Genomic DNA, 12,650 nt, shown 5'->3' with positions numbered 1-12,650 from the left:
CATTCTTCAAAATATCTTCTTTTGTGCTCTATAGAGGAAATACATTCATACAGGTTTGGAACAACTTGTGAGTAAAGGACGACAGAATTTTCATTTTGGGTGAACTATCCCAGGGTTACGTGCACATATGTAATTCACAAAGCAGAAAAAAATTAACAAAAGATTTTCAATAACAGCTGATTTTATTCATTAAACAACTGATGAATGACTACTGCGGACAATTACAAGATTTTGTCTGATGAGTCTACATGCAGAAAAGGTATAACAAATCTATTTCAACTGAATTTTTTACTTGTTAACACAAACAAATACTTTATAAAATTACATGTCTGTCAGGTTGACTCTAATCATTAAAATATTTAATATGAGAGCATCACTTCATGCATTTTTATTTTGCAATACATAAATTATCAAGTTAATACTGGGTCAAAGCTTAAAATAAAATCAAAAATCAAAATAACTTAGATATCCACTAATTAAAAAAAAAACAGGGGGGAAAATTACAGGTTAATATAACAAAATGACCAAACACAGTTATACTTCTAATTCAGCACACCAGATCTCTGTTTGCAAACCTAAATGTATTAAAGCAATAAAATAAACCAATGATATTTTGCTTTTCATGTTTATTCTGCATCCAGACGTGTATATGAGTGTTTCTTTTTTATGTTTAACAATCTAAGAAGTTTGCAGCCATCAGAAGCTCCAGCGCTATCTCTGGGGCAATAGGAAATTCTGGGATTTCTGTTGAACTATTAGTATAGCGGACTTTATATGTAAAGTACATGCACACTTTAGAAAGAACGTGAGATGGGATCTCTCGAAAGTTGACCTCATTTGTTTCATTCTCAGCAAACTGGCCTGAAAAAGACAAAACTATGTTACTAGCACGTTAATGCTTTATTAATATTAACACAAAAAAAGAAAAATTACACACTTACAATACGTAAAACATCAAATATAAAGAAATACAGAGAATGTGGAATAACTACTGTTGGGCAAAAGTCAGTAAGGATCCTACAGTAGAAGGAAAACAATAATAAAAAATATATAATACTAAATAAACAATGCAGCACTTATTTAAAATCTAAGAAAATAGAGATAGATGTAATTTAAATTAACGCAATCCACTGTTATTCATTTCTTTTTCAACAAATGCTCACCAGGTCCACTAAGCATAGCTTTGATTGTTCCAGACGTCAGAGCATGTTCTCTCTTCACGATAAACTCATGGCCATCAGAGGAGATCAATTTCACATACATGGCATCTGGCCCTTCACATCCACCATAAGTTTTTTCTTCTCCATCTAAAATGTATTCATTTGATCATACGCTCAAGCCACCAACATAATATCATGCAGGGGAAAAAAACAGTATTTACATCCTTTAATCTAAGAAATGGATTTTAAAAGTACCACATGGTTTATTCTCACAATAACACAAACTCACTAGGTCCACTGGTCCAGGATAAGTACTTTATTAATTTGTTTACAAAAGCTTAAAATATCTTACCCATTTTTACCACCTTTCCTTGTCAGTCTCTGAAATATTATAGCGAAAAACACAGGTTTAAATTAACAGAAAGTAACCCCACAAAAAATATAATGCAACGTTAGTAACAGCATATACAGATGTTCATGAAAATGCTTGCCAAGAACCAAATATATATGTAATCTACTTTATATTGAAAAATAACGGTTATTTATATTGACATTTGGCACAAAAATAAAACAGCTCCACTAGTCCTGTGAAAGTCTGGGCCATGCATGCACTACAATAAATCATAGGCAATGAGTTAACTTGTCAGTTAGCTGCACAGCGTACAAATCGTATTTTTCCATAAATATTGCAGTAGACAGCATTCGCACGAATCAAGATTAAATAGGCATAATTAAATACACGATATAACGTCTCACCTAACTAAGATCGAGCTGGTCAGAGAAATGATTATCAGTTTTCACTCCAAGCTTCTGGCTACTGCTTCTTCTGCTGTCACTGCCGACAACAGGAAACATTTGTTCGGCAGAGAATCGACGCACTTCCGTTAAATATTACAAAATAAGAGTCGTCCTCAATATGTGTTAATAATTAATAACACATAAGAATTGCGTGTTTTCGGTTGAAGTATCTTTCAAGTGTAATGTGTACGACATATACCTCTTCACACCGGTGAGGTTTTTGAGTAGCCCATCTTTAGATGGACTGCATATGTGCTCACAAACCAAATTGCTTCCGGTGTTTAGTGGTCTTGCTGTTGCTGTCGGAGGAAGTGGAAAAACTACACATGAAAAAATGTATCAGCTTGGGATTTTGCAGGGGTTTCGGCGTCTGTCAAAACCCCAGCAACAGATCATCAGAAACCTCCAAGTTGCTGTTCGTCCGACATTACACAACAATAGGAATATTTGCCACACTCATGCTCTACTCTTAAGAAGGCAGGAACATTTGCTGCATGAGAACCGAAGGTCATTTTTGAAAGTCCATGCAAAAAAGGTAACGTTACCTAGTAGAAGACTACCAAATATGCCATTTGATGTTAACCTTTCTGTACATTGTACAATTGTTTATGTAGACTGTGTCCATACCGAGACGGCTGACTGGACAAAAAGATTTGCAGGGTCCAAAAACATAAAATACGTTTAGTATTTTTTTGATTTTGCTTTACATTATTTTATTTATGTATTTTACCCATTTTTATTATATAAAATAATTTAAAAAAATTGAAATGGTCCTGTCCTGTATAAACACATAACAAGAAAATGTAAAAACAAATCAAATGTAAATGTAAGAAAATGTACATCCACGTGATCTATTTAGGTGCTATTTTTTAAAAAATTATTCTGACATTATATTTATTGTGCTCGAAAAGCTTAACATTTGCAGCTTTTAAAAATGCACTTTATGTTTCAAAATACAAGTGCGTTCATTTTATTCTAAGAAAAAAATTATTAAACAATCTAAAAATTGTAATTTAAAATCTGAAAAAAAAAGCAGCTGCACTTTATTGAGAAGTGTTTTTTTTTTCAGAAGTGCTACTCTTAATAGATTTGAATGTTTGTAGGTTCTGCCATATTGTGCTGTTAGATGGTATAAACCCTTACCAGTCCAGCCCAAAGATGGAGAATTGATCTACACGGGCACCCTGGGAAAAGCTGTCCTTGGTAAATGACCTGGCATATAGAACATACAGTATTTATACTTGTAAAATACCTCTAAAAGAATCTAATGAGTTGAATTTGCTCTTGTTGTAGGTGTGAAGTTTTTCTCCTACTCCAGCAGCATGTTTAGTCTCTGTGTGATGCCATATGTCCTCATGAAAACAGGCATTGGTGTAAACAGCTTGGCACTGCAGGTGGCGTTTTGTGGCATTATAGGTTTCTTCACATTTATGACACCTGTTCTCCTCCACTTGATCACCAAAGGCTATGTAGTTCGTCTGTACCACAACAAGGAGACAGACATGTACACGGCCATCACTTACAGCGCTCTTCTAGTGGAGAAACGGACTGTGTTCCATCAGAGCCATGTCGTTATCCCCCATGTCAGTCGGATGTTCACCAGTTTTTATGCCAAGAAACACTCGATGCTGGTTAACCCAATGCTTTTTCCTCTGCCCCACGACTACAACCACCTCATGGGTTACGACCGGCCCTTCTCTTTTGACACAGATGACTTGAACAATCCAGATAAATGTTAACTTGTCCGAGCTAAATCTGTCCAGTGTTCGTGGACACCCAAAATGTATTTTCATCATCATGGACTACTGTAATGTATTAAATATTGGCAGGCTGGCATGTCATCCAGTATAGTTGTGATGCAACAATAAATAAATGAAAATTCATATTTACCATCTGCTCTCCCTCTCTAAATTCCTTGCTTGTTTCATTATTTAATTTTATGGTCTGACTTCTATTTTCTAGTAGTTCCTTATTCTCACATCCAGTGCTATTTATAGGGGGAAATCCAGTGACCTCTCTATCTAAAGGGGAAGTTTCACAGTAATGCAGTGCATTACTCTGACACTTTATAATAATTTCGGACAAGTATTTATTAGTTATTTCAGACAGAGAGATATTTATCTACTAGTTTTATTCACAAAAAATTATTATGATGTTTTTGTATGCTTCAGTTTTTATTTTTTATATTGTGGGATTGCCTTGTGTGTCCTCTGTCTTTTCAGAGAGAAGGTTATTCTGCTCCTCAGAGCAAGTTAGCTTTTGGTACAGTGAGTATAGTGAGTTGAATAACATATTTGTTCATTTGCTGTTATACAACACTAATTGCTGAATTATTCTGTTTGATCTATTCAAAGGCTGTATTAGTATTTCAGCTTAGAGACTATGTGGTTCAAATCATTTTCAGCAAAAGAAAGATGTTTTCACAGATGTTTACATAGGGAAACAAGACTATTACTTATAACTAGTTTTACAAATAATTTATCATTTAGATTATCACAAAGGCTGTCTTCTTAGAATGCGGAGGCTGCCCATAGGAGTCAAGCTTCAAGATTCACTACCTATATACTATTTATAATAATAATTACATCTAATAATTTTATAATAATACTAATAATAATTATTATTAATATTATCATCGATATAATTTATTATTTCTATTAATTCCGTTTTTAAATGATTGTTTATTTGACTTTTGTCATTCAGTGTTCACAATCAGACGTATGGGATTTCATGCTCTTATTTACTACAAAGATCAGCTGTGGTTGGATCAGGTGCAGCCGGATGTTCCTTGTGAAGATCTTAAGATATGTGACATCATCAAAGGAGGTACATATCAGACTGTTTTACTACATTAAAACATAGTGGTTCAGCTGTGTATTAATGCATCTCACTGAGACCACATTCATGTTTTAGAAACACTTCATGATACAGTTCCAATTTATGTGAGAAAATATTATGGACCGAAGGTGAGTGATCAACAGTAATGGCTTGTCTTTTCCATTATAAGTTAATATTACTAACCTATAGCAAATCTGACAGGTAAAATATATAGAAAAATTCTGTCACAACACTTTCTTTATATATAACACATTTTTCTTGTCCAGAGATTAAGTTTCTGTCAGTAATTAACAAAGGTCCCTATAGATTCTCTTTGCCACCTGGAAAATTCTCAGTCCCTTAAAGTGTATAACGGCTGGGAAGCAAGAAAACACACATCAAATTGTATTCTCAATACTTCAGCTTTATTCATAGATACAAAGATATTATTTAGGCATATGTCGAGGGGAGTTTCAACCCTTTAACCAATGAGGATATAGATGACATACATATAGGATTTTGGCCAAGAATATGTGTTATATAAAATGGCCACATGTACAGGAAAATATGGACATATTAGGAATAAACTTGGCGAAGGCTGCTGAACTATCCCCATAGTTCAGCACGAACCCCATTACCTTGGAGTCCTAGCTTTCGTGTCCTCGTTTGAACATTTGAACCCAGAAAAGCTAATGCATACATGTGCGCATGCGTCCCTCGAATATGAGTAAGAGATATTAAAACATAATACAAGAGAGAGAGAACTGATGGAGGAGGGGGAAATCAGAAGGAGACAACAGTGCGCTGTACAGGGAGGGCGAGCAGAGAGGGAGAGAAGGAAAAGGAGGGGGAAAACATCTGGAACCAATACAGACAGAGAGTGTTTTCTAACAGTTTCATTACTAACACTTTCCACATTCGAAAATAAAAATGTGTTATATTTTGATGACAAGATGAGTGGACTCTAAAAACTGATTTGATCGTGTTTTAAGTTCTATGGAAAATATCAGTATGTGAATTTGTCATATGTAGTGTGTGTGTATATATATATATATATATTAATGCAGTGTTGCTTTGGATACAAGCACATGACAAATTAAAATGAGATCCTTTGGAAGCCATGAAAATTATTTATTTATTTATTTTCGCTTGCAGGGAGAATATCAGCTTTATGTGGATGTTAACATTGTCGATGATGCTGAAAGAATGCTGACTTTACATTTCAACATCACTATGCAAATTAAAAGTGCTGATCGCAAGAATACATTGTTTCAACAGTTGGGAGGGCTATAGGACAATACAATCCTATTCTTAATTAATACGACAGAAAAGGCAAGATACTGTATACAAGTTTTTGTTTTTTTTGGAAAAAAATTAATGTTTATTTGGCAAGGTTGCATTAAAACATGTATAATGTATTTACATTACAACATGTATAATGTTTCTATTTCATGTAGCTCACCTTTTTTCAAAGGTGATAATAAGAATTGTTTCTTGAGCACCAAATCAGCATATTATAATAATATTGATTTCTGAAGGATCATGTGACACTGAGGACTGGAGTAATGGCTGCTTAAAATTCAGCTTTGCTGTCACAGGAATAAATTACATTTTAAAATATATTATTTTATAAAACTAAGTTATTTTAAATTGTAATATTTCACAATATTAACATTTTTACTGTATTTTTTGATAAGAACAGATAATGATATATCATCAGAATATTTCTTTAATAATATATTCCACAATATTTTCCAATTTTCCACACCACAATCTGTCAAGCACATCTTACCAGCAAACATACACTCATTCACATCCTTCTCTTCACTCTCTGAGACAGAAGTCTCCAAACTCATCCTTTCTAACCATCCTACTACTTGTCCGCTTGATCCTATTCCATCTCATCTCCTTCAAGCCATTTCTCCTGCCGTTGTACCTGCACTCACTCACATCATTAACACATCCCTTCACACTGGTGTTTTTCCCTCATCATTTAGACAGGCTTGTATAACCCCCATAGGCGAACCAAGATGAAGTGGGGGCCCCAGGCAAAATTAATAGACAAGGCCCTTCTAAAATATTATTTTGTTAATATATCATAGTTTCCTAGATATATATTTATGCAACATACAAAAAGTAGTTAAAACACTTTTTTTTTTTTTAAACAAAGTGCTGAAGTCACAAAGTCTCATGTCATTTAGAAATAAATAAATAAGCCCAGACACCAACAGCCTAGTATGCTAAATTATTTAAATACTTAACTAGTTACCTACAAATTAAGTTAATTATTAATGGTATAATAAATAATGCAATTAATATTTTGCCCTTTTTTTAATAAAAAAAAAAAAAATGTTTCAAACATTGCCTAAAAAGGACACATCAAAGGAGAGCTTTAAGTTATTTTACCTGTAGAAACCACTAAAGGCAACACAGAATTGTTGCTGCTGTAGTTTTGTTACTCTGCATTTACTCTGCATCACTTAAAGCACAGCTCTGTTTTGACATCGGCTTGTCAGATAGTTCGTACGTCCATTGCTACAGTTATCTTATCACCGTCAATAGCGGATCAATTTGGTGGATTCAGTCACGTAATTTTTTACACTCGTGTTTGTCATTCCTGAAACCGTATACGTGGACGGTGTGATCGTGCGCGTCAAAGGGTTAAGAAACCCACATTTAACCCATCTCTTTTAGAGAACTACAGACTGGTTTCCCTTCTTCCTTTCATTGCAAAAACACTTGAACGAGTTGTGTTCAACCAAGTCTCTCTGCCTTTCTCACACAGAACAACTTCCTGGACAGCAACCAGTTTGGTTTCAATAGTGGACATTCAAGATTCGGCTCGTCTAACAGACATTTCTTGCTGGATGAATGACCATCACCTTCAACTCAACCTTGCCAAGACAGAATTGCTTGTGGTTCCAGCAAACCCATCGTTTCATCACAATTTCACCATCCAGTTAAGCACATCAACCATAACGCCTTCAAAAACAGCCAGAAACCTTGGAGTTATGATTGATGATCAGCTGACTTTCTCAGACCACATTGCTAAAACTGCCCGGTCCTGCAGATTTGCTTTATTCAACATCAAGAAGATCAGGCCCTTTCTTTCGGAACATGCTTTGAACAAGGAACAACTTGTCCTGTCCAGGCTGGACTATTGCAATGCTCTCTTGGCAGGTTTTCAAGCCAGTTCTATCAAACCTTTACAATTAATCCAGAACGCGGCAGCAAGATTAATTTTTAATGAGCCGAAAAGAACGCACGTCACACCTGTTTATCAATTTGCACTGGCTACCAATAGCTGCTCGCATAAAATTCAAGGCATTGATGTTTGCCTACAAAACCACCACTGGCTCTGCACACCTTTACCTAAACTCATTACTTCAGACTCGTGTGCCATCTAGAAGCTTGTGTTCCGCAAGTGAACGGCGCATTATTGTGGCATCCCAAAGAGACACAAAATCACTTTGACGGACTTTTACATTAAATGTTCCCTCCTGGTGGAATAGCCTTCCCAACTCAAAAGTCCTTACCCATCTTCAAGAATCGGCTAAAAACACATCTCTTCCATTTTTACTTGACCCTCTAATTCTAGCACTCTATTCTAATGCTATTCTTTAATAGACTTGCACTCTATTAATTTACTAACTGCTTGTTTTCTTTAAAAAAATAAAAAAATAAATAACACTAGCTTCTCTATTCTTTTTGTATTCTATCTATTTGTTTTATTTTATTAACAAAAAGCAAAAAAGGCCTCTAACACTAGCTTGCTCTATTCTTTTTTCTATTCGATCGGTTTTCTTTTTATTTATTATATAATAAAAAAACTTGCTACGTGTATTGCATTAGGCTAACTGAGACAATTGTCTTTTGTTGATTTTGATTGCTTCCATTGTTCTCATTTGTAAGCCGCTTTGCATAAATGCGTCTGCTAGATGACTAAATGTAAATTTAATAATATCAGGTGATTGTCTCGTCGTGGAGAGTCATGATATGGATTTAATTGTGAGAGCGTAAATAAATTACATTTAAATGCAAATATTCTCTGAATTTACTGTAAAATGTATTTTGTGGCCAAACTTCTATCTAGTGGCACTTCTTTGTTCACATACTTACAGGTACTTACAGGGAAAAACATGATTCACGGTTCAATCCAAAAGAGACATTTTGCAATAATTTTTCTGTTAATTATCATGTTGCGCTGCATGTCTGTTTTTCTTCAAAGCACCAACTTAGAATGCCTCATTTTGGTTTGATTGCTTGTGTTACACGATAAAATAAATAATCTTGCTTACCTGATGTAATAGATTTAATGCGAGTGCGGTTCGGGTCTGGTACAGAATTAAATGAGTGCTGCTGTCAGATAATGGGTCGGGTGTTCTGTTAAGTACTGCTGGTGCACGTTTACCAAACAGGACCCCTGCAGGCTTTAAACTGCTTTGCGTCTCTCCGTCAGATAACCCCATGTGCGTGATGCGCCATTACAGGCTATTTCCCTAAACCTCCACACAGCTCCTATATTTTTCCTCCAAGGGGTGAGAAGGTAATGATTACGAAAACGATTATTTATTTTTTGACAATTATTTTATTTCAGTTAGTTATTCAATAACTGTTTATAGTTTAGTTTCGTTTTAGTTGTTCAATTATTTTGACGTTTTTATTTTATTTCAGTTTACAAAATAGTTTTTTCATCAATTGTTTTAGTTTTAGTTTTCGTTTACGAAAATAACCTTGGGACCTACAAACACCAGACAGAATTAGAACAATGTACACTACCGCCTGAAGTTGGGGGCTGGTAAGATGTTTCTAAAAGAAGCCTCTTATGCTCCAAGGCTGAATTTGATTAAAAAGTGTAGTGTCATAGTGAAATGACACTACAATTTAAAATCTCTTTTCCATATTTTGAAATGTGATATATACCTGTGGTGGCAAAATTGACATTTTTAGCAGCCATTATTGCAGTCTTTAGTGTCACATGATCTTTCAGAAATCATTCTAATATGCTGATTTGGTGCTCAAAAAACATTTATTAGAGATGCTGAAAACTGTTGTCATGCTTATTTTTGTGAAAACTCTGATATACTGTCTTCAGAATTCTTTGGAATTTTTTTTTAATTTAAAATAGAAATCTTTGCAACTTGCCTTTACTGTCATTTTTGATCAATTTAATGAATACTTGCTGGATAAATGTACTAATATCTTTAAAAAAAATCTTACTGACCCCAAACTTTTGAAAGGTAGTAGCGCATGTCAACAAAAACAATAAAAAAAATTACAAAAAAATCACAGACCTCTCTCTATTTATATGAACTTCACCTATCTGAGCGGTATGAAGCAAAACCTTTATAGGGAAATGCAATGCATGTGTGTGCCTTGTATTGTTAGTAGCTTCTCCTTATTTTCATGCAAGGCCTCAACTATTGCTCACTCAAACCAGCCTCTGGTAGCATGGATATGGCCAATCTTTCAAACTACAGAGATGGGATAAGTTATTTCTCTACATTTCATAAGAATTTGGGAAAAAAGAAAAACATGTACCTTTCTGTTGGGATAACCACTTTGACTATGGCTTGCGACAGAGTCTGCATCCATAATATATATTTAAAAAAAATCTCTTTACATTTCTTCAAACAGACAATGTCAAACGTGTAGTTTCATCCTAATTTGCAGCCAAAACCCATAAAATGCAATGAAACACAACAAAAGACTTACCGGTACAATTAGCATGGTGCACGTGCAATTTATATGATTGATTTATTTACAAAAAATGCTAATTGCTAATTTAGTAAATTTGCATGACTCTATGGGCAAAATATTTTTCACAAAGAAGATCAAGCCAAAAAAGGTCTGCACCTCTTTCACACAAACAAAATACATTTATATAAACAATTCATTTCTCCTAACTACTTTTATGACCATGCATATTTTTGACAGATGGGAGGCTATGGGACAAGCTACACATAGTATGCTTTCTTTCTTTCTTTGCAGGGCTGTACGTAAATTTTTTTTCACATAGCACTGGTGCTACAGAGGTTGAAAGTTTTGTAGCACAGGCCAAAAAGTTGTAGCACAAGTATAAAATGTTTGTTATCATGTCTGAAACAAACACAAGTAATGGAGTTCATCACTTAAACAGGCATTGATGTTCCATACAGAGCACAAAAAATACAAACCATCACAAAAATTGTTTTTAGACAAAGTTTTCTTAATTTGCTAAAAATGGAAGTGTGCAGAAACATAACCACCTCTTACACATTATTACAAAATAAAAAAGAATGGCAGACATTTAGGCCAAAGTAAGCAAAGATAAAAATCTTTGTCATTATTTTATCTTTGTTATTAGAAAATAAGAACAAAGATATACATTACAAATACACATACTATACAAATAAAACAAACAGTGCTTTATTTTTCAGGTACTGTATTTAGCAGTAACATTCAAGAAATTGAATGAACAAATATTAAAATAAAACACTATATACACCAGGGGTGTCAAACTCAATTCCTGGAGGGCCAGAGCCCTGCATAGTTTTGTTCCAACCCTGCTCCAACACACATACCATGTAGTTTTCAAATAAGCCTGAAGGACTTGATTAGTTGGATCGGGTGTGTTTAATTAGGGTTGAATATAAACTCTGCAGGGCTCCAGTCCTCCAGGAATTGAGTTTGACACCCCTGATATACACTCACATCAATTATACTTTTTTTATAGCAACTGACTGTTAATAAGTTAGTCAGTAGCAGTGAGTGATTTTTCTTTGTGTTTTGTTGTTTTATTAACATTAAAAGAATAGTTCACCAAAAATGAAAATTCTGTCATCTGTCTTTCAATTCTGTCATGGAGTTTCATTTTTAATACCATCATTTACTCAAGTTGTCTTAAACCTGAATTAGCTTATTTCCTCTGTTGAATATACAAGTTGTTTTGAAGAATGTGGGTAACCAAGCAGTTGCTGGTCCCCAGTGACTTCCATGTTATTTTTTTCCTACTGTCAAAGTCAATGTGGACCAGCTACTGTTTGGTTACCCACATTCTTCAAATTAACTTATTTTGTGTTCAGCACAAGAAATAAATTAATACAGGTTTGGGACTAAATGTGAGTGAGTAAATAATGACAGAAATGTAATTTGGGGGGGGGTGAACTATCCCTTTAATGACAGTGGCAGCATGTTTAGTAGCTACTCTCCCTTTAAGAGCTGCACGCGGTTCTCTCTCAACTGTTTACTTTCATTTTAGACATAACCAACTGTGTTTATATGTAAACCTTGTGAGTTTTTGACAGTATTAGACGCGAAATCAATCAGACGCAAAAGACAACTTAGTCCAATAATCAGGCGCTTTTTGACAGGCTCTCAGTGTGAGCGCGCTTCATGAGTACGTGAATTAAATGTATGGCTTTAAAGCAGATGGAAATAATGTAGTTTTGTGATTGCGCATAAGTGCAGTGTCCCGTGAGAGTAACTGTACCGCTGGCGCTGAGTTAACACTGATGTGAATGCATGTGGCGTTGTACAGTATATTGAGACGGACAGAGGTGCCAGAACTGCAGCTGATAGAATGTGCGCTGTAGCACGATACAACGATATTTCTTCAAAAGCAGATCGTGGAGACATTTTAATCGTCCACCATCAAAAGTCGTCATATCGCACACCCCTAACTACCAAGTATAATCAAGCTCACACACACAAACACAAACAAGCACAACGAACTCACTTCTCACTATTAAGCGGCTGTGTTATGAACATGCAAAACTGCGTGTGCTACAGTGGTAAATGTATTCATATATGTCGCACTGTACAGCCCTGCTTTCCATTCTGTGTTTTCTGATAAGATCAAGTGGATAATTAATATTTATACTGAGTTCTTGTATA

General features: G+C 34.8%; 2 protein-coding genes across 2 annotated transcripts; one reads left to right on the top strand and one right to left on the bottom strand.

The window, feature by feature from the left end:
- Positions 1-457: 457 nt before the first annotated feature.
- Positions 458-2,015, bottom strand: LOC107584372 (transcription elongation factor B polypeptide 1). The gene is made up of 4 exons (XM_016270959.1): positions 1,917-2,015; positions 1,513-1,541; positions 1,164-1,307; positions 458-861 (listed from the first exon to the last, which is right to left on the bottom strand). The coding sequence occupies exons 2-4, from the start codon at positions 1,514-1,516 to the stop codon at positions 671-673; spliced, it is 339 nt and encodes a 112-aa protein (XP_016126445.1). The 5' UTR covers positions 1,517-1,541; positions 1,917-2,015; the 3' UTR covers positions 458-670.
- An 85-nt stretch (positions 2,016-2,100) lies between these two features.
- Positions 2,101-3,818, top strand: LOC107584365 (transmembrane protein 70, mitochondrial-like). Its single transcript, XM_016270946.1, has 3 exons — positions 2,101-2,493; positions 3,062-3,161; positions 3,252-3,818. The coding sequence occupies exons 1-3, from the start codon at positions 2,209-2,211 to the stop codon at positions 3,695-3,697; spliced, it is 831 nt and encodes a 276-aa protein (XP_016126432.1). The 5' UTR covers positions 2,101-2,208; the 3' UTR covers positions 3,698-3,818.
- The last annotated feature ends 8,832 nt before the right edge of the window (positions 3,819-12,650 follow it).

The sequence above is a fragment of the Sinocyclocheilus grahami genome, unplaced genomic scaffold (assembly GCF_001515645.1).
Source record: "Sinocyclocheilus grahami isolate Dianchi unplaced genomic scaffold, SAMN03320097.WGS_v1.1 scaffold5.1, whole genome shotgun sequence".
Lineage (NCBI taxonomy): Eukaryota > Metazoa > Chordata > Actinopteri > Cypriniformes > Cyprinidae > Sinocyclocheilus > Sinocyclocheilus grahami.
The sequence above is the reverse complement of the archived record's forward strand: the minus strand, read 5'-3'. Positions and strand labels throughout refer to the sequence as shown.

Excerpts from the sequence above, each read along its gene's own strand:
- LOC107584372 (XM_016270959.1), bottom strand. Across the intron at positions 862-1,163 it reads AGCTATGCTTAGTGGACCTG|GCCAGTTTGCTGAGAATGAA; the intron begins GTGAGCATTTGT and ends TGTCTTTTTCAG.
- LOC107584365 (XM_016270946.1), top strand. The coding sequence starts at position 2,209 with ATGTGCTCACAAACCAAATTGCTTCCGGTGTTTAGTGGTCTTGCTGTT. Across the intron at positions 2,494-3,061 it reads TGAAAGTCCATGCAAAAAAG|GTTCTGCCATATTGTGCTGT; the intron begins GTAACGTTACCT and ends GAATGTTTGTAG. Across the intron at positions 3,162-3,251 it reads CCTGGGAAAAGCTGTCCTTG|GTGTGAAGTTTTTCTCCTAC; the intron begins GTAAATGACCTG and ends CTCTTGTTGTAG.